The 27,500-nt window shown below is 46.1% G+C and overlaps 1 protein-coding gene across 11 annotated transcripts in view; it reads right to left on the bottom strand.

Moving 5' to 3' along the window:
- The window catches only part of lama2 (laminin, alpha 2), a 145,763-nt gene that overhangs the window by 48,451 nt on the left and 69,812 nt on the right, over window positions 1-27,500 (bottom strand). For 6 of the 11 annotated variants that reach the window (XM_042096118.1, XM_042096123.1, XM_042096120.1 and 3 more), the window contains 12 exons: window positions 27,024-27,110; window positions 19,622-19,833; window positions 16,166-16,272; window positions 14,786-15,061; window positions 9,839-10,016; window positions 9,161-9,297; window positions 8,090-8,326; window positions 5,485-5,628; window positions 3,019-3,195; window positions 2,046-2,231; window positions 1,668-1,786; window positions 975-1,092 (listed from right to left, as the gene is read on the bottom strand). In XM_042096118.1, the coding sequence (XP_041952052.1) occupies window positions 975-1,092; window positions 1,668-1,786; window positions 2,046-2,231; window positions 3,019-3,195; window positions 5,485-5,628; window positions 8,090-8,326; window positions 9,161-9,297; window positions 9,839-10,016; window positions 14,786-15,061; window positions 16,166-16,272; window positions 19,622-19,833; window positions 27,024-27,110 (1,978 nt within the window). The remainder of the gene's footprint in view (window positions 1-974; window positions 1,093-1,667; window positions 1,787-2,045; window positions 2,232-3,018; window positions 3,196-5,484; window positions 5,629-8,089; window positions 8,327-9,160; window positions 9,298-9,838; window positions 10,017-14,785; window positions 15,062-16,165; window positions 16,273-19,621; window positions 19,834-27,023; window positions 27,111-27,500) is intronic. The other 5 variants (XM_042096125.1, XM_042096126.1, XM_042096129.1 and 2 more) reach the window with 1 other exon arrangement.

Below are 27,500 nucleotides of genomic sequence, written 5' to 3'. Positions count from 1 at the left end.
GTCTGACAACAGTCAGAACAAAAACTAATTTCAAAAATGGCACATTGACCCTAACAAGGGTGAATGTCTGAACAACCTAAACATGGTCATTATTCAATTATGAGCTTTGTGAGACATTTTATTTGAATGGCACTGAAATGAACGACAAACAATTAAGGGCGCTCAGAGAGCACAGATATCTGCCAGGGTCCAGTGTGAAAAGCTAAAAAACTATTTTTTTGGAAAAACTAAACCTTTTTGAAGCCGCTCTGTGAGCAGAAGCATCTTCAAAAGCATCTCCAAAATGTAAAGGGGTTCGTCTGTGGCCTATGCTCCACCTTTCCACCAAGTTCCATGGAAATCAGCGATGCGTTTCCCGAAACCATAGTTGCTAACCTGTTAGCAACTTAGTTGGTTGGCAATGGGAAATTGCATTGCAACCAACAAAGTTGCAAACTTAGTTAGCAACTATGGTTTTGGGAAATGCCGCCCAGGGGTGGTAGCCAACTTAGCTAACAACTTTGTTGGTTGCAATGCAATTTCCCATTGCCAACCAACTAATTAAGTTGCTAACAGGTTAGCAACTATGGTTTTGGGAAACACACCCCAGGATAGTAGTTTTGACAGAAAAACTGCACCAAAAACATAACCTCCTTGGCAGAGGCAATACTACTAGCTGAATGGCATGGAATGGTATGCTAGTCTTTACTCTGTCTTGCTTTTTAGGTTATTGGAGGTGACAGTGTCTGTCTCTGTGGCTGATAACGTGGAACTGAAGTAAATAGAAAGTGATAGGGGAGAGGAGGAGAGTTCTAAACCGCAGCTCTAAAAGGTGCTTAGAGTGGGCCTGGACAGGACAGTGGGGGGATGTGGGGAGAGACAGATTGATGAATGACCAGAGAGAGAGATGGCAGGTGTCGGAGATGGAGGGAGTGTGAGGGGAAGTGTGGAGTGTGTGGGGTGTGGGGTGGTGTTGGTGTTTTGGATGGTGTTACCTCACAGGACAGGCCTGAGTAACCGGGGGGACAGTCGCACTTCTCGATCTGATGGGCGCGGGGGCTCAAGGGGGACGGTCTGCCCTGCTCGGCCACCTCCATAGAGATCTCCGAGATCCTGGGACCGAGGAAGAGAGGAAAGAGAGAGAGAGAGAGAGAGAGAGAGAGAGAGAGAGAGAGAGAGAGAGAGAGAGACAGACAGAAAGATAAGGGGAGAGAGGGATAGGGAGAAACAGAAAGAGATGGAGAGTAATGATTCACACACCGAGGAGAGCAGGAATCCTCCAACACGTCTTCAAATTTGGTACACATACAGATGTAGTTGAACTAGACTAAACAAGATCATGTCTTCATCAGATGTCAACAACAAAACAGAATCTGATTGTTCTTGATATGCCAATATCGATTGCTTTTGAAAAAAGGAAACAGAGCAAGGGTGAAAAATATGCCTAATGTCTGTAACAACTTGTGCTTGTGGGACTCAATTCTTGCTGGCAATATTGCCATATCAATAACAAGCAATCAATGTTTCTAATAATGTTTCTGCCAAAGACACCTGAATTTCCCCAAATAGTCACTGAACTACACGAGAGAAACTATCACTTTCAAAACACTCTCTGTCCCCACGGTTACCACCAGTGGTTAGCCCAGCGACGAAACACGGTCCACCTCTGGCCTTCACGCCTGGCTTACCTGCTGTGTCGCATCATGTTGCCGTGGGAGGCCTTGATGAGGACGTAGTCCACGTAAAACAGCACGTCCATGAAGTCCTCACGGGTCATCGGCCTGTTGTCCGCATGCTTCCACTCATGCTAAGAGACCAAAAAAGAAAAAAAAAAACGCCACATTACTCGGCGGTGTCCAATAAACTCTCACACCACTGCCGCCGCTGCAGAGGCACTCCAGGGCTACCCGTGTGACCTCAGCATTGATTGGGTCGGCCTCGTGGTGGGCAGACAGGGCCTCGAGTCGCTGGGCTTTGATGTGCTGGCACGCTCCGCTGGACAGGAAGTACATGGGCGGGAAGCGGGAAGGGGAGAGAGGGGGGGTGGGGGGTGCATTTACACTCACCTCTGTCATGTCAATCTCGTGACGGGTCAGCTGGCCAATCTGGAGGCCCGGTAGGTGGCGGACCATCACCTTGTCCCTGTTGGGCCCGCCCTGGATGAGCACCTGCGGCTCGTAGGAAGTGCTGCCCGTTTCGTCGCGCGCCTCGAAGTAGATGGCGTACTTCAGCTTCCCACCGTAGGCTGTGATCTGTGTGAGGACAGAGAGACGCTGAGCTCTATATTTACACGTTAACAAAACCGACTAATAACACAAAAAAAAACTCAATATGCAACTGTACTTTGCCACTTAGATTTTTTTCACAGCTCGTTAAGCATAATTTAGTGAATGAGTGAAATCAATAAATTAGATTTATTGTCATTTTTTTTTAAAAGTTTTTATTTAGGTTCAATTCCCAGCTTCCACCATTGTGCCATTAAGCAAGGCACTTAATTTGTTCTGGGGAGAATGGCCCTTGTAATATAAATGACACGTGTAAGTCGATTTGGGTAAAAGCGTCTGCTAAATGTAAATGTAAAGAAATGGCCACACTAGCGGGCAGCCGTGGCCTACTGGTTGCTATGATACAGTTGAATAAATTCTCACCTTAAATGCTGTTATTTTATCGGCTTGGATGTTACAATTTCAGCTATACTGTATTTGAAAGTGGTAAAACATACATACATACATACATACTACATGTGGGCAGCCGTGGCCTACTGGTTAGCGCTTAGGACGTAACCGGAGGGTTGCTGATTTGAACCCCGACCAGTAGGAATGGCTGAAGTGCCCTTGAGCAAGGCACCTAACCCCTCACTGCTCCCCGAGCGCCGCTGTAGCAGGCAGCTCACTGCGTCGTGTTTAGTGTGTGCTTCACCTCACTGTGTGTTCACTGTGTGCTGTGTGTGTTTCACTAATTCACCGATTGGGTTAAATGCAGAGACCAAATTTCCCTCACGGGATCAAAAGAGTATATATACTTAATACTTATACTGACCATAGAGCCCTGGAACTGCTTAGGCAGTCTCCAGTAGTAGGGCTCGCTCAGCCTCTGGGTGACCAGGTCGGCGTTGGCGAGGATCTCGGGGTGCTGGAAGGACACGCCATGGGTGGTGTCCTGCTGGTTGGACTTATCCACAAGTGGCAGCACGGTCTGCTCTGGCATCAGGGTCAGCTTTGGGTCAGAGAAAGTGGTCAGAGTTCACAGTGTATGTGTGTGTGCATGTGCAATTATTGCACCTGTCAAATTTGTGTCTTTATGTAATATCTATTCTGAATTATGGACACAAATAAAGAAGTAAAATGTGTGTGTATGCATTTGAGAGAGAGTGTGTGTGTGTGTGTGTGTGTGTGTGTGTGGTGTGTGTGTGTGTGTGAAAGTGTGTGTGTGTCTGTGTGTCTGTCTGTGCGTGTACAGTATGTGTGTGTTTGTGTATACAGTATGTGTGTGCATGTATGTGGGTGGTGTTGAGAAGAGCTATGAACTCTGTGAGAGATGTACTGATTTACTGACACTCACATAAATAAACAGCCTCCCTCAGTCAATGCATGCCTGATGGGGCCATATATAATTTCACACTCATTTCTCCCACCTTCTTTTAAGGGGGCCTTTTTGTAGTGTAGTATGCGGAGAGAAGGAAATGCAAATGATAGATAGATGAAGTGCCTTTAAGTGTGAGTAAAAGACTCCTTCACAGAGTGCGGGTGTTTGAATCCCCCCAAGTGTGTGCTGGCGTGTGTAAACATTTATGGAAAAAAGGAGTGCACAAGGGTGTGTGTGTGTGTGTGTGTGAGTGTGTGTGTGTGTGTGTGTGTGTGTGTGTGTGTGTGTGTGTGTGTGTGTGTGTGTGTGTGTGTGTGTGTTTGTATAAGGATTCCAGACGGGCAGAGCGCAAGGCCTCACACCCCTCCACGCAATCTCACGACTCACTGGCTCAGAGAAAATCTCTCCCCATTCCAATAAACGAAGTTAAGAATTTTAAACTCACTTGTCTCCCCCCCCCTCCCTCTCTCCCTCTCTCTTTTTTTTTTCTTCTTGCTCCCTTTTTCCCTTCTCCTGTAAACAAACTTCAAGTGCGCTAGCGAGCCCACTTCTCCTTGAATGTGTTTGTCGGTTCGCATGTGGACGAGAGTGTCCTTCAGTGGGGTCCACTCCGCGCTCTGCCTCCTCTTCATAGAAGCACGGTTGTTACCGGGACGACCAGGGATGCTCGCCTCGGCAGGAAGAGCTTATTAAAAACCATCAATAGGCATGGCCCACCAAAAAAATAAACAGAGACAGAAATAATAATAATACAAAAAAAAACAATGTTGTTTGAGAGCTTCTGCACTCTGCCCCCACCCTGACATGGGATATTAACGTGCTCCTTCATTTACTGGGAAAATAAAACAGGAAATAAAAGAGGGCCGTCGCTCAGGAGCCCCCCGCGTGCTTTATTAATGTTTGCATGGTTGCCGTGGAAACAGGAGCCAGCAGAGATGATGATCCTGATCCCCAGGCCTGAATGACTTGGTCACAATATACCACTCAAACAAAGCGCACGGGCACTGGAATTGCTGTTTTTTTCCCCACTGTTTATTTTCTGAGATACTCTTTATTAAAATACTCTTTATCAATTAATTATTGACAATATTCCCTCAGCAGAGGTTAGATTGTGTGCTGGTTAGAAAGAGTGACAGGGTGAGGCGCATAGCCAGCCCCTCCATCCTCTCCATTTCCACTGGGGATCAATAAAGTATCTACAGTATCTATCTATCTATCTCTCTCTCCACACCTCATCTCTTGGTCAGCCATGAGAGGAGTGGAGAGAAGTGAACTCGGGAGAAATGACAACTCGGGCCCACCACTGGTTGCATTCGCAGATGCAAAACTGTGTACGCATGAGGGCTGCTTTAGTAAGAAAAGCGTAGTTCACTAAGGTGTGTGTGAGCATCTGTGTGTGCATTAATGAAATAGAGTAAGGATTCACCAATGTATTACCAATGGAGTATTCACCAATGAGTGAGTGAGTGTGAGGGTGGGTGGGTGGGTGTGTGTGGGTGGGTGGGTGGGTGTATGAGGGTGTATTTGGTGTGAATATGACACATGACCTGCCCAAAATGAATTGTCAGACCTCTGTGTAGGAGGACCATATTGTGTGTGCAAGTGAGAACATGTGCATCTCGCATTGTGTTCTCTGTGTGCACACACGTATGTGTTTGTTTGTGTGTGTGTGTGTGTGTGTGTGTGTGTGTGTGTGTGTGTGTGTGTGTGCGTGTGTGTGTGCATGTGTGTCTGTGCATAAACAGTACTGTATGTGTTTGTGGAAATGTCATTTTTTGTGTGTATGTGTGTGCATGCATGCTTGTATGTATGTGTAAATATCATCTGTGTGCATTTTCTATGAGTGTGTGTGTGTGTGTGTGTGTGTGTGTGTGTGTGTGTGTGCGTGTGTGTGTGTGTTTGCGTGCGTGTCTGACTTACCCACATGCGGATAAGCCCTTGTGCTTCAGCACAGCTGCTGCTCAAGCCAAAGCAGTAGCACTGACTGCAGCCCAGTGGGTTACTGAGGCTCAGCCCAAAGGTGCCTGCCCGACACTGATCACAGTTCAGCCCCTCAACGTTAGCCTGCGGAGAGAGGAGAGGAGGAGAGAAGAGGAGAGGAGGGGAGAGGAGGAGAGGAGAGGAGGAGAGGAGAGGAGAGGAAGAGAGGAGAGGGACAGGAGGAGTGGAGAGGAGAATGGGAAGAGAAGAGAGGAGGAGAGAAGAGGAGAAGAGGGGAGAGGAGGAGAGGAGAAGAGGGGAGAGGAGGAGAGGAGAGGAGAGGAGAAGGGGAGGAGAGGAGAAGAGGGGAGAGGAGGAGAGGAGAGGAGAAGGGGAGGAGAGGAGGAGAGGAGAGGAGAGGAAGAGAGGAGAGGGACAGGAGGAGTGGAGAGGAGAATGGGAAGAGAGGAGAGGAGAGGAGAGGAGAAGGGGAGGAGAGCAGGAGAGGAGAGGAGAGGAAGAGAGGAGAGGGACAGGAGGAGAGGAGAAGGGGAGGAGGAGAGGAGAAGGGGAGGAGAGGAGAGGAGAGAGGAGAAGGAGAAGGGGAGAAGGAGAAGGACAAGAAGGGGAGGACAGGAGAGGAGAGGAGAGGAGGGGAGAGGAGAGGGAGAGAAGCGAGAGAGAACAAGGCAGAGGGGGGGGTCAGAGAGAAAGTCAGTCAGATAACAAAGGGTGCAAATACAAATAAACTAAACACTAAAAACAGACAGATAGATACAGAGAGAAGGAGAGAGAGAGAGAGAGAGAGAGAGAGAGAGAGAGAGAGAGAGAGAGAGAGAGAGAGAGAGAGAGAGAGAGAGAAAGCGGCAGATAATACAGAGAGAGAGGGGAAATGAGAACAAAGTTGCCTGTCCCCTTTGGGCACCATCCAGGTGTAATGGCCTCCAGGTAGACTATGATGAGATGGTCATTTCAGTTCTTAGTTTTCCTTCAGAGTAGCAGCGTAGTTCACTAAGAGATGCTGTTGTTCTCAGACACAGTGAATGCCTTAGAGGCTAAAACTACTGGGAATTTCGCCCCTAAGAGATACAGTATGTGTGGTCTATGTGACTAATGTGTACAAGACAGGAATGTGTTGCAACCTCACGTGTGTGTGTGTGTGTGTGTGTGTGTGTGTGTGTGTGTGTGTGTGTGTGTGTGTGTGTGAGTAAATAATTTATTTTGAGTCTTGGCATCCCAGCTAAAATCAATAGCCATAAAAAACCAAACACTCAACATTTCTCTGAACACATCTCTTCATCTATACACATCTTCTACGAAACCAATGAACAAATCTAGAAGCTTCCATTGTTGTATGGAGTAACTAATGAAGTACACTTCAACACAGTCGCTCTACAAGGACACCTCCTCTCCAGTGTAACGTCAGCAGTCAGCTAGTCACAGTGTGTGACCTCTCTGACAGATCGGATGTGTGGAATGACAGAGATTTCGGAGGACACCAAAGGACAAAAGAAACACGCTTGCCTTCCGGCAAGTTCCATCCCAATGCCCGCTGTTACACAAAAATGTTCAATATCTGACAAAACAGCCACATCTGACATAAAGCTGTGACAGTGAAGTATTTGGATGTCCTCTGATATCTTGTCATCTTGTATACTTTCATTAATTGTCAGCCTGTCACAGGATGGGCATTCTTGCTCAGTTGTTGAGTGAATTTCATAGTTTCTGTGGCTTGAATTTTCAAGTCAGATATTGACAGCAAAATTTGTTTCAGCGTCCGTCGCCATGGTGATGCAAGACATCTCTCCGTGTTTCTCACCATGCTGCTGGGCGGTGAGGATCTCTTTCATTTATCATCCCTCCCTCGTCACACTCCTCCTTTCTATCCCTCCATCTCCCAACAGATACCATGCATTGGCACACCAGCACCTGATTTTGTGGTGCCACACACACACACACACACACACCCAACCACCCACCCACACACACACACACACACACACACACACACACACACGCACACACCCATACGCACAGACACACACACACACCCATACGCATAGACACACACACGCACACCCTCCTTTCTCTTTAGCTCTCTCTCTTTCTCTCTCTTTCATACACACACACACACGCACACACACACATTATACACACACACACACACACACACACACACACACACACACACACACACACACACACACCATGCATATTGCATACCTCTCCTGCTGAGCCTTAATGTTTCTCCACCGATCTCTCATGGCTCACTCTAGCGTGACATTTATGAGTAATTGCAATAAAAGCCCCAAAAATACAGTGCTGTCCATGCTCCAGCTCAGCTACATGTCAATTACCTGTCACCCTGGGCCAGTCCATTGGCTTGGTCCTCCCATACATATCGCCAGCCCCACTCCGCAGTAATAACCGCTCTTCAAATGTTCCGACATTATAAATGACCGATGTCATGCAGCCGGCACAATGGGAAATGAATGAATCTTTCCAGACTGCAGTCTCTGAAAGGTTTCCCCCAGCGGTGGCTTCTGGGTGATAATTATAGTGGGGTCTAAGAACGTGTGGGTGGACAATGGGGGGTGGACGTTACCTTGCAGGAGCATTGTCCTGTGCGGTCAGCGCAGGCGCACGCGCCGTGCTCGGCGTCGCAGGTGTCGGCCGAGGAGCCGGCCGGGTCGCACTCGCAGGCAATGCATTGTGGGAAGTCGCGGTGACCCGGTTTGCACTCGTTGCACTTGATGCCGGTGAACTGGTCGCGGCACTGGCAGCAGCCCGTGTTGATGTTGCACTGCTGGCTCATGGAGCCCACCACGTTGCACACGCACGCCTAGTGGTTTCACAGAACACACACGGGCACACACACACACACACACACACACAATTTAAACAGACACAGATAGTTAGGTAACACTTTACGGTAAGTGTACATGAATTATCATGAATTCATGCATGAATTAATGATTTATGCATTACTTCATTCCTTTATATCTTAAGAATCATCAGGAATTGACATGAGTTCAAAGTCTCTCATTTATGACCTCATGCATGAACAACACATCAACTTAAGCATAAGTTAAGGTGGGTACATCATTCTGATTTATGATTTCTTAAGCATGATCATCATGATTACATTAATGGTTAATTACTCATGATTTCATCATGTTTGTGGCCACTCAACTAAAGTGTGAACAATGGCATGTGCTTAGAGAACTGCACAAGTTGTGATCAAATTGGAATTTGAGTAGTGATGACCACATTCTTGGCAGAATAAGAAATCATCATGATCATTCTTAATAAATCATAAATTATAATGATGTGCCCACCATATTTAATGCTTTAGTTGATGTGTTGTTCATGTATGAGGTCACAAATGACAAACTATGAACTCATGTCAATTCCTGATTATTCATGAGATATTAAGGAATGAAGTAATACATAAATCATGAATTAATTCATGCATAAATTCATGATGATTCATGTACCCTTACCGTAAAGTGTTACCGATAGTTTTTTTTTAAAGACAATTTTACCTTTCATACTTCAATTCACATGAACTGATCAACATAATTTGTCTAAATATTATAAACATTGCATACTGTGCTACGCAGTGCCAAGCGATTGCACTGAGAGGCGTGTGAAAGAGGCAGGCCTCCCTCCATACCTTACAGCCGGTCTGGATGTCGTGACCCCAGTGGTTGGGGGCGCACTTGTCGCACCTCTCGCCCACGGTGTTGGGGGGGCAGATACACTGGCCCGTGTTGGCATCACAGTTATTTCCCACATGGGAACACTCGCATGCTGCAGGAGGGGGTGGGGTGGGGGGGGGGGGGGTACACTTAGGTCACATGGAGCCCAGCTAACACTAAACAGACTTACACCTTCACAGGGGTCTCTGCTGAACTCAAATGTAACTATAGGTTTGGCTCAAAGCAATTCATTTTTCATTTTGCACAATGTGCACTAGCTATATGCAATACTATAGTACTAAACAATCCTGTAGCATGAATAGTCAGAAGTGTTTAAAGGAACAAAGACATCGTTTTCACTGTGTTCGTGAGCTTACAGTGAGAAAGAAAAATGACCACCTGTTGGCTGTGTGAATGATACATGGTGTGAGTGTGTGGTATGTATGTATGAGTTACTGTAAGATCATACAGTATGCTGGTAAGTGAGCATGTGTGTGTGTGTGTGTGTGTGTGTGTGTGTGTGTGTGTTTGTGTGTGTGTGTGTGTGTGTGTGTGTGTGTGTGTGTGTGTGTGTGTGTGTGTGTGTGTGTGTGTGTGTTTGTGTGTTTGTGTGTGTGTGTGTGTGTGTGTGTGTGTGTGTAGAGTAGTCTCACGTGTGCAGCCGCCCTCCTGGAAGTTGAAGTGGCCTGGCTTGCAGCGGTCACACTTCTGGCCGGTCACGCCAGGCTGACAACGGCACTGACCGTTCTCGTCGCAGTCAAACGACTTGGAGCCGAAGGAGTTGCAGTGGCAAGGCACGCAGCCACGGGCAGAGTCAGGATGGGTCTCCGGCTACACACACAGAAAGGAGGGATCAGGAGTAATGGACAAGGGTCACTGAGTTGCTCCAAACACTCATCAGAGTCCTGCTTGGAGCATTTCTGTTGGGGAACTTCTCCTTTTCTCAAACGTTCCAACTAATAACCTATCTTGAAAGTGATACAGTGATCTTTCAAGATCTTTCAAGATTTTTTGTGCAGATCATATTATCAAAATCAGAATCAGTCTTCTTGGCTTGGTTTGCGTAAACTAACAAGGACCCCCCCCCCCCCCCCCCCCCCCGGCTACATATTCTCAGCTGACTCGTCAAAAAGTGCGCACCACCTTGTTATTATCTGCAGGTGTGTGACTTTTACTTACGTGCACATGGCTGCAAATTGACTTTTAATTTATGTATTTTCTGCCTTGGGCATTTTAAAATATGGATGTATGGTGGTTAGAAGTGTAAATATCAATTAGAAACCTAAATATATTTATAATTATTAATTTGCAAACAAACAGTGACGTCTTTGACATGAAGATCCCTGGAACTATGCTTCTACTAGCATTCTACCACAGGTCGAGAGTGGTAGAACTTTACGGTAGTGGTTGCAAACGTTCGTTGCTACTCCTGTATATACTGTACTGTATATGATCCCTCTTGGGGATAGCATATTGTTCAAGAATTTGAAATTGCTGAAGTGCTTTAAGCTCCAGGGGTGGCTTTTCACTAAGTGTGACTTCTGAGTTAGCCAGATATTGCCAGATAAAGGTGCTGACTTGTGCTGTTGTGGAAAATGTGCTGTTTCAGGTTTCAGATAAGGCTAATCTCAATAATCCCTCTCAATGAAGCACCCCTCAGATGTAAGCTTTTTTCATTCTACAGAGGATGCTTTACACTTACGCCTTCAGTGCACTAAAACTCTGCAGCACCATGTGAGAAATGCTCCCCTGTGGGACTTAGCATGTAACAATCTCGACCATTCCTGTTGTGAAAAATCAGTTCCCTAACAGACATAAACATCAAAGCAACGCTATGTATTACGATGACAAAGCACACAGCATCCAGGAGTTGTTTGACAAACCGAGAGGACGCAGCAGAGCAAGCTCACTCGGTCTTTGCTAATGAAGTTGCACACTTGGTAGCGTGTGCGCTAGTTTCCTTGATCAGCTGGTATGCGCGCCATCGATTAATCAGGCTAATTGCTCTCCAAAGAAAGGCATTACAGACAAACTGAGATGAGAGGTCAGCGCAGCAAGCGTGCAGATTAAACCGCACACACAAACACACACACACACAAACACACATGCACAAACAAACAAACAAACACACACACACACATACGCACCCACGCACGCACACACACACACACACACACACACACACACACACACACACACACACACACACACACACACACACACACACACACGCAGGCACACAAGCTCACAGCTCAAACAACCTCCTGCGTGACAAGACATTTATTCTAATAGCATCAAACCTCATGCACCAAAACAAAACTACAACTTTGCTTTGAAGCAAAATCATCTCCTCACAAGCTGTGTGATGTGGTGAATAACACCACAACCCATGTTTAGCTGTCAGTGCCAGGCAACCAGGCTCTGGAGAGGGAGCCAGCTCTATGTGGGCGCGATGACAGAGCCGACTGAGAATTACATGCAAGGCTTATTAGTTTCGGAACGGCTCCGGGGTGAAATAATAATAAAAGCATCGCTACAGGAATTAAAACACGAGTTTGAAATGTCAAGTCGTGTAGGCCTACTATGTGTGAATCCTTCGGTTACCAGGCACCAGCTGATCCATGCAAGCTTTGACTTCTCCACAAATAGTCTAGGGGTCATTCCAGAATATGAGGACTTTTTCTGTCCCAGTCCTACGCATAACATTTCAAATAATCCTTTAGCAAAATAATGAAATATTCACACACTGTACCTGTCTGTCTTTTTAAAATACATAACAGAAAAATTATAAAATGTAAGGACACTTTTTTTTATCTTTTCCTCCTGGCAGCATGAAAGCAATGGACCTCTTTAGTAGAAGAATAGAGACAACTAAAATGACAACTAAAAAATAGGCCAATCTGAACAAAGACAGCCTAATACAAACCATCCTTCTGATCACCGCTCCCCCTCCACACATTACATTACCACTTTGAGTTGGAGAGTCAGATAGAAGTTGCTGATTTGGCACCAAATTCAATTAGCAAAGCGTGAGAAGAGAGACCTGCACGTTGTGTTCTTGGATTTGGCTAATGCTTTTGGGTCAGTGCCGCATAGTCTGTTGTGGGAGGCCTTTGATTATTTCAGAATCCCAGGTAGCATTAAAAGCCTAGTAAAAGCATACTTTCTGGATATTCAATTATGTTTTACTACAGCTGATTACACCACAGGGTGGCAACAACTCGAGATAGGAATCATGGTGGGATGTACCATCTCCCCACTTGCTTTTACAATGGCAATAGAGGTCATCATTAGGGCCTCAAAATGGGTAGTGGGTGGGGAGAAGTTGCAGGGAGGGCCACGCCTCCCCCCGATTAGGGCTTTCATGGACGACATGACAACCTTGACATCAACCGTTCCATGCACCAACAGGTTGCTTGATAAGTTAAATAGCAATCTGCAATGGGCCAGAATGAAGGTGAAGCCAAGTAAGTCTAGGAGTCTCTCAATTGATAAAGGGAAGGTAATAGATAAGAAGTTTGCTATAAATAAAGAGGTGATTCCTAGCCTGGCGGGCCATCCTATATCATTGAAATGTATAGTCTGGCATCGAACCATTCACCTCGCTTAATCCAAGGGGCAGGCAGAGAATTGTCTTTCAAACTGCCTAGGCATGCAATAGGCCAGCGCTACGACCATATCCGTATCCGGTCGGCAAAACGGCAAATACATCCTTCTTCGAAAGGAATGACTTAAGTGCATTGTGTTGCTCAACTTTCAAAGAAAAGCACAAGTCCAACTTCTCCAAAGTTGACGCCAACGCTGATTCAAACAATCGCTCTTCGTTCGCCATAGCCACCTTCCTTGTTGTTCACCGCCGCAGGACTGTCGTTATCCTGTTAAGCCCGCCTTAAGACTCTCTAACAAAATAGAGCGCTGTGATTGGATGAGGTCCACGGCGTCAGCCAATAGAAATCCCTATGGTTTGATACTAGACGTACAGGCTGAGCAAATTAATTTGCCGCCGCTAGGGTGCGTCTAGATTTCTAGGCTAGGTGATTCCCACAGTTCTGGAGAAACCAGTGAAGAGTAGGGAAGGTGATTAGTGATAGATCACAGGTTGAAGACTTGAGACAGGTCACTAGGCAAGGTATTGCAAAAATTGACAAGTCAGGGCTGCCAGGTAAGCTCAAGCTGTGGTGTTTGCAGTTTGGTTTATTGCCTCGGCTAATGTGGCCATTGACAGTTTATGATGTTCCTCTGTCAAAGGTAGAGAGGTTGGAAAAAATGATCAACTCCTTTGTCAGAAAATGGCTCGGAGTCCCACGCTGCTCAAGCAGTGTAGCCTTGTATGAGAAGGGCATTGTAGAGTTGCCAACATCTAGTCTGACAGAGGAATTTAAGTGTGCTAAGTCTAGATTGGAAGTGACTCTTACTCAGTCCAAGGACGCAGTGGTGAGGAAAGTTGCACCCATAGTTAATGCAGGGAGGAAGTGGAACCCAGAACAGGCAGTTAAGCAAGCTCAATCAGCATTGAAGCATAAGGATATAATGGGCCATGTGCAGCAGGGCAGGGGGGGTCTAGGGGTGGGCGTAAGTAAACCCTTGTGGAGTAAGGCTTCTGCAGGAGAAAGAGGAAAATAATAGTGGAGAAAATGCATAGACAGGAGGAGACTGTAAGATGTACTAAGGCAGTGTCACAGGCAAAACAAGGCCAGTGGGTGAACTGGGAAGGGGTGGAAAAAAGACGGATTAAATGGAAAGATCTATGGGGCATGGAAGCTGGTAGGATCAGATTTATGTTAGCCTAAGTATACGGTTTCAAATGGCCGTGCAAAATATTTTAGCGTGTGTTTTAACTGACCAAAGTTGCATATCTTCTATGTTAACATGAGAGAACAAGGTAGAATACTCCGCTCATCCATTCTATATCTTTAGGAATCACATCACAACCATGTCAGCATGGTTGTCAGGGTGCCTAATGATCTACTTCACCAATAGCATGTCAAAGAATAGAGAAGCAAATGTGAATTCCTGATCTCCCTGAATCAATGAATCTTTCAAGATTATCTTACAATTGGCTTCAAAGAGAACGTGCGAGACAAGCATACTGCTAAGTTAAATCAGACAGATCTTCTCAAACTGAGCAAAGTGTAACCAACACACTCAAAATAGCCACACACAAACATCCCTGTGCACTACCATTTGCACAATTCTGCGTAACTCAAACCATGCACTCTTCTTGTCCATGATAAAAGAAACAAAAGCACACCAAACCAAACGACAATAGGGTCTGAGGCAGCGTTAGATAAATCACACCGGGTTAATTTTCCACAGACAGACACAAAAACACCATCAAAACTACAGTGTAGGTGGTGCTCCACACCACACCATGCATCAAAACTACAGTGTAGGTGGTGCTCCACACCACACCATGCATCAAAACTGCAGTGTAGGTGGTGCTCCACACCACACCATGCATCAAAACTACAGTGTAGGTGGTGCTCCACACCACACCACACGCTCAAACCTATAGTATCTGTCAACATCCATTAAACCAAACCAAGCCACACCAAACCACACCATGGCAAACGCTCACGGCCCGTGCCGTTTGGCTTTACCGACGCGGGGCGGTACGCTCCTCTGGGGCAGCCTCCACGGCTTGCGCTCGAGCCCCAGCGCTCCACCTGCTGGATGGGCACCTGCAGCACGGGCCGCTGCGTCTCCCTCCTCCGCTCGGACGCACCGGCCGGCCGCGCCACGTCGCAGTGGTGGCCCACGAAGCCCGGCCGGCAGATGCAGCGGCCCTCGGCGTCGCAACGCTGCGACATAGAGCCCCGCCGACTGCAACCGCATGCACGGCACTGACGCTGCTCCGTGTTCCACCAGTAGTTGGGCTTCACGCCAAACACACACACACACACACACACACACACACACACATGTCCGTCAGTCCATTTGTACAAATGTACAGACACACTTACACACAGTACACAATTGGACAAATGTACAGACACACTTACACACAGTACACACTTGGACAAATGTACAGACACACTTACATACACACTTGCACAAACATACAGACACACTTAAATAGTCACTTGTACTTGGATATGTCCATACTTTCACTTATACATACAGTACTGATCCACAAATATCTGTACAAACACAATACTGATTTTTTTCATTTAAATAAATAGGTGTACCTGGATACATACCTGTATGCATTTCCACTCATCCATATGGATCCATAAATATACAATAATAATATATGATATATAAGAATACATTCTCTCATTTTTTCATCATTTTCATGGTGGTAGAGTTTATGTGATGTGTATGTGTATCCCACTTCTGCATCCTACTTTGAGCTGTGTTATGATCTGTGCAATTAAACACGCTTTAAGAGAGCAGATTATCGCAATCAGCTGTTCATGTGTTGTGGAGTGTGTGAATTTTAATGTGATGGTTGTTAATGTATTTAATCTAATGTGAAACTGTGCTTTATAGGGCCATTAAACATCAGACTAGCTCATGCAACATTGTTTTAGAAGACATTGCAATAACTTTATGATTAAACTGCAGCCATATAACAATGCTGCCTTTATATGCCACTGTGTCAACTGTGGTGATTGCAGCCACAATACTTGTTAGAGCCAAACTGCTACAACTGCTCATTCAATTTTCACTCAATTTTCCCTGCGTATTCTTGCTATTAGTACAACTACACACTAACATATCTTCATAAAATTGCTGGCACAATTACTTCAACATCTGCCATGTCTACTTGCTACTACTTGCTGCTTCTATAAATACTATTACTACTGTAGGCTACTCCTAGCATTGTAGCTAGTACTACTAGTGCTAGTATACTAGCATTAGCAGTAGTAGTAGCATCATTAATGTGCTACCTTGGCTACTGCTACTGCAACATAACCAGTGTTGACCCCCCTCCCAGTGTGTACTAATGAGCTAATTCAATTAGAGGCTCGACTCACCATGCACTCATCACACTTCCGTCCCACCACATGCTGCTTGCACTGGCACTGGCCTGTCTCCTTATCACACACCTCCGACCGCGAGGCATTAGGGTGGCACTGACAAGCTGCCCGCGGGGAGGGACAGGGAAAGACAGATCAATTAGGAGAGAGGGGGGGGCAGGAGAAGAGCAGAGGATCAGAGGAAAGAGGCATAAAGACAGTGAAGAGAGGATGGAGAAGAAGAGACAAGACAGAGAGAGAGAGAGAGGGGGGGGGGGAGAAATTGGAGAAACAATGAGTTAAGTGAGTGGTGAATTCATAAAAAATTCATCAAAAAACATTCCTCACTCATAATTCAGCACCTCGCAGTCAATGTGGGACTGTTGCGTGCGTGCCAGGGAAAAATGACAAGCAAACAGCCTCGGCGGGCAGAGCTGAAACAACAGCTTGCCACCGACAACTTCCTGATGGCGTAGTCAAACACTTTGATTATTCCTTTTAAAGAAGCCAAGCGCAGCCCTGGCGAGAACACAGATGGTGATGGGCAGGGGTAGAGTTGGAGGGAACGTTGGCTCTCGCTGCTTTAGCATTGTAAGCCCAGCTGTTGTTGGAGCCATGCATTCTGCCCAATATGATACCCGCTCCCCTGATTCTGAAACCTGTTCTGAGCAACCAGATGAAATTTAGATGAAGTTAACCCAGACACAAAGGTTGTTCATTTTGCATGACGACGATGGCGCTCAAGGCTCGGTGTTATGCATGAGGTCAGGTTATTAGAGAGTGCTGGAACTGCTTATTACATTTCCTCATTCTCCACAGAGGCCCTAAGTAACCTCTGCACCGTGCTATTTGCAACTCAGCCGCCCGCCCCCACACACACATCACCAGCAAAGCCCACTTCTACCCTTCTTTTTATGGAGGAGACATTTCCTTGCCGTGGCCAAATGTTGATTATTCCATCTCTCACTGATTGAGAGAGAGAGAGAGGGATAAAGTGTGTGTGAGAGAGAGAAAGTGTGTGTGTGTGTGTGTGTGAGAGAGAGAGAGAAAGAGGAGAGAGAAAGCTAGCGCAGTTTTTTTTTATCACTGCTGAGCACTCAATTAGACTGCTGCAGACGTGCGGACCCGCTCTCCGCTCTTTTCGCCTGGCGCCGCTCTCGCCCCGTCGTTAGGAGGAGGAGGAAGAGGAGGGCAGGGCATGGACACAAGAGAGTGGCCACGGTCAGCCAGGGGCCTATTTGGGATTGAGCCATTTAGCGGCCCATGGAAGAGAACTGATTGGATTGAGCCCCTTGTGACCCTGCCGGCAAAGCCACAGAGCAAGCTCCACAAAGCACATGGTAGTGTTTGGTCAGAACAGAATACAGAGTGTTTTATTATGGTTAGGGTCCATTTAAACCAATTGGGCACCGACACAGCATCCTAACACTGCAGATGTTATTGAATGGACAAAACAGGTCGGTAATAATCTTTTGATGAACTAGAGGGATTGAAACGGCATGTGTTGTCTCTGCAAATAAAAAAGTAATATGTTCACAACTATGTAGTTGAATTCAAGGTTAGACACAAAGGATTAATAAAATTAATTAAAAAAAACATCTGTGTTAAAAGAGAAAACTCATTTAGGATCTAAAGTATAATTAACTTTTTCATACTTGTAATTATTCAAGTAAAAATAGCTACTTAAAAAAAAAAAATAGACAGCTAATGCATGCTAGCCAGAGTAAAATGTATTTATGATGATGTAAAGATCTGAGAAACTAAATTAACTATGGCTAAAAAGCTGATTAATTTAGCTGATTAAATTAGCTTAATATCCATCTTTAGGAAGAAGGCTTTTACTTTTACTTATTTTGTGTAGTGGGCACTTTCTTTAAAATGTCATCATACATGGAGGGGCTATATGGGATGGTAAAGAAAGCCTGGTAACACTTTATTTTAATGTGTCGCTGTTACAGTGTACCTACCTAATTAGGTACAGTGGTACAACCTGTGTAACAACATGTACTATCAGGTACTATCATTGTACTTGCATTATGCATTTGTGGGTACCTACATATAGTTGTTACATTGTAATACTGAGTGCTTTTATAAAACTTTGCCAATTTGCCTAAATTTTCATCAGAGGCAAAGAGCTGACTTGAGACATGCTGGATGGGGTAAATCTGGTCATGATAGATTTGATATACAAATCATTCTTAGCTCCAGTCAAGGCCTCATTGTCTTCAGTGTACATGTAACAGCTGTGCTGCTACAACCTTGTTACTCTTTGATACAGTGGAATAAACCTATTAAGTGTACCAGTTAATTACTTACATGTACATATGACATGTATGTTGTGTCTTCGATGTCTTGGAACAGGTCTACTAATTTACATGTACTGTGTGGTGTAACAGCAGACAAGTTTCAACACATCAATTACAGGATGCATGTCATCATTGACAGGATGTATATAATATGTACATGTAAGTACTTAACTGGTTCACTTTATTTTAATGGGTTTATTCCACTGTATCAAAACAGTAATAAATGTGTACCAACACAGTTGATACATGTACTACAGTATGTAGGGTAATGGCAGACATGTTCCAAGACACCAATGACACAACATACATGTAATATGTAATTGTAAGTACTTAACTGGTACACTTCATTTTAATGGGTTTACAGTATGCCACTGTATCAAAGTAGTGTATACCAACACAGCAATAAGTAGTGTGTCCCAACACAGTTGATATACGTACTATGTAGTGAATTAGTAGACCTGTTCCAAGACATCGAAGACACAACATACATGTCATATGTACATGTAAGTAATGTAAGCAATCCGTTTCACTAATTCACGGATTGGGATAAATGCAGAGACCAAATTTCCCTCAAAAGAGTATATATACTTATACTTATACAACATAACTTCAATGTTAATTTAAGTTAGGCTGAAAAAAAGATTACATTAACATCATAGGCTACTCACTCAGTTTCTGTGGGCATTAAAGTATGTAAACCTTAATAATAGTGTACCCTGTTTGTCATAAATGTTTTATAACACCTTTGAGAATTCCCTTGTAGCTCACTGTTGAAGGGCGTGAGAAGCTGAGATTCCTTTAACCTCTGAAGACCTGCTGTGATTGACAGCTGCTCAGCTGGGGCGGGTTTAGGTTTAGAACAGAAGACGGTTAAAGCAGAGGTCTGCACACACCTACTGCAGTCTAATCTTATCACACACCCACACAACCACATCCATCACACACACACACACACACACACACACACACACACACACACACACACAGTAATAGTTGAATTTACAAAACTTTGGAAAACAAACAAACCATAAATTCTCACTTTCACACTTTCTTTCCTACCCACCACGCACACACACACACACACACACACACACACACACACACACACACACACAGTACATACTGTATAGTACACACACACACACCCACGCACCACTCCCTCACTTACGCTGGCAGTTTTTAAGATCGATTGCGTCTCCGTAGAATCCGTTGGCGCAGGTCTCGCAGGTCGCGCCCCCGTAGCCCTCCCGGCACCTCAGGCAGGCTCCGCTCACGGGGTCACAGCTGCGGGGCGCCAAGAGGTCCAGGTTCTCGTTACACTCGCATGGCCGGCACGACCCCCCCGGCACGCCGGGCTGCCCGAAGTAGCCGTTAGCACAGCTGAGGGCGGGAAGGAGACACATGACAGGGTTCGGGTGAGTCAAGGCCACTTGGTCTGATTACAGTCAAACTAAATGGACTGTATCAAGCTTACTGTATATTGTGTAGCTACTGTAGCTACCCACCACACACCATATACTGCATGTATATTTCATATATATTATAGAATTTAAATCAGGGGTGTCCAACATAAGGCCCAGGGGCCAGATCAGACCCACCAGCCGGTTTCATACTGCCCCCCAGATGTTTAAGGTAGGAAGGGAAAATGAGAAAAAAAAAGATATTCACATCCAGTTGTCTTCAACAATGTGTGATAAGAAATATCTCTATGATTTGATAAATGGATTAAACCTAGCACTACAAACCATCCTCAGGAAGGAAGAGGCCGAAGAACTCACATGGAAGTAGGGTATTTCAAGAGAGAAAGAGCAGTATATGACAGCAGTACATTATTTGTACTTGTATGCTTATAAGTGAGTATATCATCAAACAACACCCATGCAGAAAAATGATAATGACCATGACATCATTCCAACAAATCTGGCCCACTACCTAATATGAGTTTGACACCCCTGATTCTGAAGTCTCTCAGAAATAATGTAGCAATGGTGCTGCAATATTAAAAAGCTAATTTTCACAGCTGATTTTAAAATGGCTCCAAGTCACATCTAATACGCAAATAAAAAACAAATGTTTACAGAAAACAAAAAAATCCCATTTAGAACACTGATTACTGATTTAACTCTAACAAGAATGAAGCAAACTATGCTTATTGTATCATTTCACAGATTCCTTTGACATACAGTTAGTCATGTTGTAGGAATAGTCTATGCTTGTCCATTTAGATCATTGTATCACAGAAATATAAAAAGCATTGTAACTATGAACCAGATATGTATTACCAGGTGGTTAAACTGTTTACAGAGGGCTTTTAAATTGTGTGTAAACAACCTATGAATAGCACTGAGTTTGTTTTCCTCTCTGACACACTGTCACAATGGCCCCCTACAGCAGCTCTGTGCCCTCTGACGACTAAAATGCAAACCAGCCATGTGCCAAGCCAATGTGTTTATACAACAGCACTGCCGCCAGGAAAACAATCCCTTGTTTTGTACATGAATACTGCCTTTACACATTTTAAAGTACAGGAACAGAATGGGCAATGAGAGAGAGAGAGAGAGGGAGACCAAAGAGACAAGAGAGAGAGAGGGATAGGAGGAAAACAATCCCTTGTTTTATACACAAATACTGCCTTTACACATTTTAAAGTATAGGGATAGAATGGGCAATGAGAGAGAGAGAGAGAGAAGGAGAGGAAAAGAGAGAGGGAGAGGAGGGAACAGAGACAGACACTACAGTTTCAGTATCAACTCTTATCAAAACAAAGAGAACCAATCTGGAAGCAAGACTAAGCATATGAAGACACACAGACGATATCTCTCGTTTCTCTCTCTCTCTCTGTCTATCCCTCTCTCCCTCGCTCGCTCCGCTCCTCCCCTCCCTGTGTGCTCCTAACTCCCAAACTCTTATCTCACTGTCCTGCTCCACGGCAATATATCTCCCCCGAAACGAAACGTGTTCGCCGGCTGATAAAGATATACATTTCCATCGACTTACGCGTTTGTAAAAAACGGCTCCTAGCAGCCTTATCTCCCTCTCGTCCCCTCTCTATCTGCATGATGGTGAAATGGGGGGTGGGGTGGGTGGGTGGTGTGGTTTGGGGGGGGGGGGGGGGGGGGAGGTAATCATTCCACATCACGCGAGCAGATTCCCCCGGTTGCTGGTGACTTTATTAATTGGATGGGTTATTGCTTCTGACTGTCGAAGGCGATGCAGGGAGAGTCGGCGGCGTGGAACAGCATGCGAGGACGTGCCTGTAATTTTCGTTTTCGAGGCCATCGAGCAAGTAGGGGGTTGGGGGTCGGGGGGGTTTGAACGTGCATTTGTGTGTGTGTGTGTGTGTGTGTGTGTGTGTGTGTGTGTGGGGGTGGGGGTGCAGATAATGCAGATATCATGGACCAAACACAAGTCACTCCTAAATAGGATGTCAGTGTCCCTTAGCATCCCGCAGGGGTAGCGGAATGGACGACTACAAAAAAAGGATAGAAGAAAAAAAAAAAAAAAAACGAGACTGATTGTGCATGGGGGCCTCGGCAGGGGGGGGGGACGGGTTGCGGGGCCACCTCCGGAGGGAAATACCCAAATGCTTTCCGCCGCTGGCAGGCTTCAGTCGTCCTCATCTGCGTCTCTCAGAGATAACGATTCTGGATACCTGCTGCCACCGCACTCTTAATCTTCTGCAGGAGGGACGCGAGTGAGCAGAAGCAGACCTATCAAGGAGTACGATTTGGTGCGGTGGGTACAAAGACCAGAGAATGCACCGCCGAGGCAAAACAGGATGGTGGTTTGAGCTTGACCTGACACAGAGAGCGTACACAAGAAACTGACAGCTATGTGACTTGAAAGGCCATATGCTGTTCGAGAACACAACACTTTTGCCTGAGCTGCACCAACCCAACCAGTCAACTCGCCTCGTGAGAACTTCAAAGTATTCAACGATCACATTCCAAAAAAATCCTTCATCAGTTGCTCTGAAAATACTTTCAGCTATTTTCAGTAGAGGCTACCTTTAAGATATAATGTAACGAACCAGCGTTGAAAACTTGTGACTGTGGACGACTGTGAGCTGCAGACATCAGTGTGTCATCCACATACAACTGGCCTGTTCCCATCCGAGAACCTCACCAAAACCTTTTTATAATGTTTTCTAAACCTGTATGCACTACTGCACCTCGCCGCTCCACACACAGACACACACACACACACACACACACACACACACACACACAGCTGCTCACCACACCCAGTACCTCTTCCTAAGCAGACAGCCCCTGAGCCCCTGGCCTGCTCCACTTCTCAAATGGAGTCTGAGGAGGACGACTATTCTTGCCGCTGGTGCCGTCAGCCTGCCCGCCTGCGCTGGTATTTATGCCCTCATTAACTCACTCGGGGCTTCTCTTCTGTTCCCAGACGTGGGGCGGCACGGCCTGGGGCGGAGAAAGGTAGAAAGGTCTCCAGTAAACACTGATGGCCGGGGGCCAGGTGGTCAGTCCAGCCCCGGAGACTATAAATACCCGCCGGCGTCGTCAAGCACATCCTCCGTCCTTCCTTTCCAGCGTTAAAACAGGAAACGTTCAAGAGCCGCCTTGGCCCAGGCCTGTCGGAGGGCCCAACGCCAGCATGATGAGCATGTGTTGATGGGTGACTGGCGGCCAAGCAAAACATGGGCTCTCTCTATCCAATAGCCCTGCGCTGACAGCTGATCCAGCTATCTGAGAGCAGTGGACGGTTGTTTTTTTTACTCCTTTCATTTTCAGTGAAGACTGCTATGTCAAGTGTGCTCTCTTCAAAATTAATAGATAGATAAATAAATAGGCAAAATGAAGGCAAACAACCCCTTTTGACAGAGGTCTCGATGTTATTCAACGGGTGAACACATTTTGCAGAGGTCAATGTCTTCACTCCTCCGTCGGTCGATAGCCCAGCTTGTCACGCTCACGACTCCTCTCCGACTCCCACACACAGCAACCTGTGATACCGCAATGAAGTGTAGCGTGGGAGGATCCTCTCTCTACCTGTTTTCGGCTTGTTTTTCCACATAGAACGGTGGGGTATGAAGCTACTGCGGAGACTGCTTTTGTAACGCCATATGCCCCAACAGATTTGGGAACAGGATTCTGGTGTTTTGCAAGATGATTATTCATCTGGTGGTGGGCAAGAGAGATTTCGAGATCTCAGAGGCACTACAATTTGCACTGTTCCCAAGTTATATTTCTAAAACCAATCGCTGCCTTTGGCCCATACAGTATATTCAACAATAAAAACAGTTCACCCTCCTCATATATTGATGTATTGTACTTGAGTGTCGACATTTACAAAGTGAGCTAGCATAAAACATGTCCTTAAAGAATATGACAATGAGAAACACTACATTAAAGTAAACTATATGTGTGACAGTGATCAGTTGGGTTTCTATTTTTGCAGTTCCCCCTTTTGTACGCTGACCTGCTAAGGGCCTGTGCACTGGGCGACTGCCAGGCTTGAGCTGGCCCTCTGCCAGCCCGTTGTGGGTTTATTACTGATCAGCAAGCCGAGGCAGTGCTAGCCCACCCCCCCTTCAACCCCCCACGCCGACACAACTCTAGGGTCTGTGTGTGTGTGTGTGTGTGTGTGTCTGTGTGAGTGAGTGCAATATGTGAGTGTGAGTGCAATGTTTAAAGTTTGTATCCACGCATGTGTGTGTGATGTGTGTTGTGTGTGTGTTTGTGTGTGCATGTGTGTATCACTGACGTCCTTAACAGTCTCTTTCACGGGGGGTCTCTGGAGAGGTAGTGATGGATGGGTCCCATTTTGTCCCCAAAATGGGCTGCCATCCTGGTCTCATCCGAGAGCCTTGCACTCGTTCTCTCTGTCTCTGTCTGCTTCTCTCTTTCTTTCCCTCCTTTACTCCCTCCTTCTCATCTTTTCTTCCGTGACTCTCTCTCTCTTCCCCTCCTCCTCTTCTTTCTGTCTCTCTTCCGTCTTTCTCCTCATTCTAGTCTCCCTCTCTCGCTCTGTCTTTCTCTCTCTCCGCTAACTCCTTTTTTTTCTCTCTCTCTTCTCCTCCCTCACTCCATCTTCCTCTATGTCTCCCTTCCCCTCCCCTCCTCTCTTTCTCCCTCCCTCCCTCTCCCCCTCTGTAGTGTCCCAGTATAGGAGGTGTGTGCGGTGTGTGTGTGTGTGTGTGTGTGTGTGTGTGTGTGTGTGTGTGTGTGTGCGTGAATGCGTTCATTCGTGTGTGTGGTGTCTGTGTGTGTGTGTGTGTGTGTGTGTGTGTGTGTGTGTGTGTGTGTGTGTGTGTGTGTGTGTGTGTGTGTGCGTGTGTGCTCAACCCCCGTGTCACCGCGGGGAGGGCACCAATGCCCGCAGCAGCCCATCTCCATCTGTCTGCGGGGGCGAGGGTCACAGCCGGGGGTCTGCGTGCCCCCCCCAGTGGCTCCTTTTCATTTTGGTGGCCAGCTCCAGCCTCAGCTCTGCCAGCTTAAACAGAGGACTGGCATTGATGTCTCTCCCTTCTCTCTCTCTCTTTCTCTGACTCACTCTCCATTCATTCTTTCTCTTTTCCTTCTCTCTCTCACTCTCTCTCTCTCTGTCCCCCACCTACCACTCTGCCCCATCTTGCCTACCATATTAATTAAAGCTCCTCATTTTGAAGCAGTACAGTGGACAACAAATAGAAAAGAACACAAAGAAACTAATTTGTCTATGAGACTAATGAAGTTCAGGGGACCTTGATGACAAAAACTGCAGCACAACTGCGAGGCGAGGTGATCGATCTTTTTGGGTAACATCCTCTGAGACAGACTTTTGTTTTTCTTTGCTTACAAATTAGAGAGGCGCGGAATGAGAATGTCTCTTGTGTGTGTGTGTGTGTGTGTGTGGGGGGGGGGGGGGGGGGGGGGGGGGCGGGGGGGTTGGGGGTGGGGGGGGGAGTGCTGCACACAGGCTGTACCCTCAGTTAAAAGTTCAGAGTCTTTCATCATCAGACTACTTCAGATGCGAGTCCCTGCCATATGGCTACAGAGCCGGATCCAATTCTGCGGTGGCCCTGCAGTGGTCAACCGCAGCGCCTCTCACCGGGCCCGCCCGTGACACGCATGAAGAGTGCCCAGTCACAAGGCACTGCCGGTCTCTTATCGGAGACGCTCTGGTCGCCTGCTTGAGAGTTTCCGCCGATCAATGATGCACTGCCAATAATGCCACACACCACTCGATGCGAGAGAGATCCGCTTATAATTACATTCAATTAAACCTAATTTGGGGTTAATCTTTGGGGAATCGACCGGCGGCCTCCCTCTTAATCTCCACAGATCCGTTCCATCTATCTCTCTAAAGAGCACACGAGGAAGACAAGACGCAGAATGACGGATGGGGTTTACAGTCAGGCGCAATGCAGACCACCCATCACACACACGACACAGCCTGGAAGTGTGGCCATAGCATACAAACACACACGCACGGACGCACACACACACACACACACACACACACACAAAACACCCACACACACACGAACAGCACTGTACAAATAATGACAAAAGGAACACGGGAGAGAAACAGCAAAGTCTATACAGAGAATCAGAGGTCAGCCTGAGTGATTACTCATCACCCCCAATCATCAGTACAACACCTCCTCTGACAAGTCTTTGTGTTCCAACAAAGCTTTCACAAAGTGCTGTCCAAGGAAGAGCCGCTTTGCACAAACTTCGCTTCGATAACGCTTCGCGTGTCTCTTGTTCTTGCTTCAAAAGCGGGTACCTATTCTCTGTGCACTTTCAAATGTACAGAACAACATTTCAAGGAGGTCGGACCATTCACAGAATGAATAAGTTACAGTCAATCAATGAAAAGAGTCTGCATCGGCCTCTGGAACATTAGCAAGCAAACAATGTTTCAGACAGACAGAGGTACTGCGAAGTGGAAGGGGCCAAGTGAGAGGAGTGCACTAGGATATCTCCCCTGTACATGTATATCACCACATTTCATTGAAATTAGTCTAGGCAGACAGACAGACAAACAGACAGACACAGATAGATAGATAGATAGATAGATAGATAGATAGATAGATATACTGTAGTTAGATATATAGATAGATAGATAGATAGATAGATATACTGTAGTTAGATAGATAGATAGATAGATAGATAGATAGATGGATAGACAGATAGATAGATAGATAGATAGATATACTGTAGTTAGATATATAGATAGATAGATAGATAGATAGATAGATAGATATACTGTAGTTAGATAGATAGATAGATAGATAGATAGATAGATGGATAGACAGATAGATAGATAGATAGATAGATAGATAGATGGATAGACAGATAGATAGATAGATAGATAGATATACTGTAGTTAGATATATAGATAGATAGATAGATAGATAGATAGATATACTGTAGTTAGATAGATAGATAGATAGATAGATAGATAGATGGATAGACAGATAGATAGATAGATAGATAGATAGATAGATAGATAGATAGATAGATAGATATATGGGTGCAGACACACACATTTATATACACACTAATTCTTTGGCAAAAGCAACCACAGAGGCCTCACTGACGCTCTGGTCAACTCACCTGTCGCATCGAGGTCCAGCGAATCCTGGCGGGCACTGGTCACACACCAACTCCCCGTCGCGGCCCAGCTGGCACGTTGGGCTGAAGCTGCGGTGTTTTTGAGCGACGGCGGCGGGCGAGAGACAAAGACAAGAAAAATAAACAAATAGAATAGCAGACACGGGCGAGAAACGCATAAGTCCCGTCATTCTCGCGTCCCTCGCACTCTACTGCGTCATCTCTGAACTGACAGACTAGGTGTTGGCAGGGCCAGGGGGAAGAGAGAGAGAGAGAGAAAGAGAGAGAGAGAGAGGGGGCAGAAGGAGAAGGCCAATGGCGGCTCCTCACTGGTCCCAAAGATAGAGCACCTCGGCTGGGAGGGAAAGAGGAGACTGGGGGCTGGTGGGTGGGGGCAGGGGGGGTAGAGGGTGAGGGTGAGTGACGGGGTGGGATTGGGGTGAGAGTGGGGGTGGGGATGGGGTTGTTCGTGCTCCTGAC

This window comes from Alosa sapidissima, chromosome 6, assembly GCF_018492685.1.
Source record: "Alosa sapidissima isolate fAloSap1 chromosome 6, fAloSap1.pri, whole genome shotgun sequence".
Classification (NCBI taxonomy): Eukaryota; Metazoa; Chordata; class Actinopteri; order Clupeiformes; family Clupeidae; genus Alosa; species Alosa sapidissima.
This window is presented reverse-complemented; position numbering and strand designations above follow the sequence as displayed.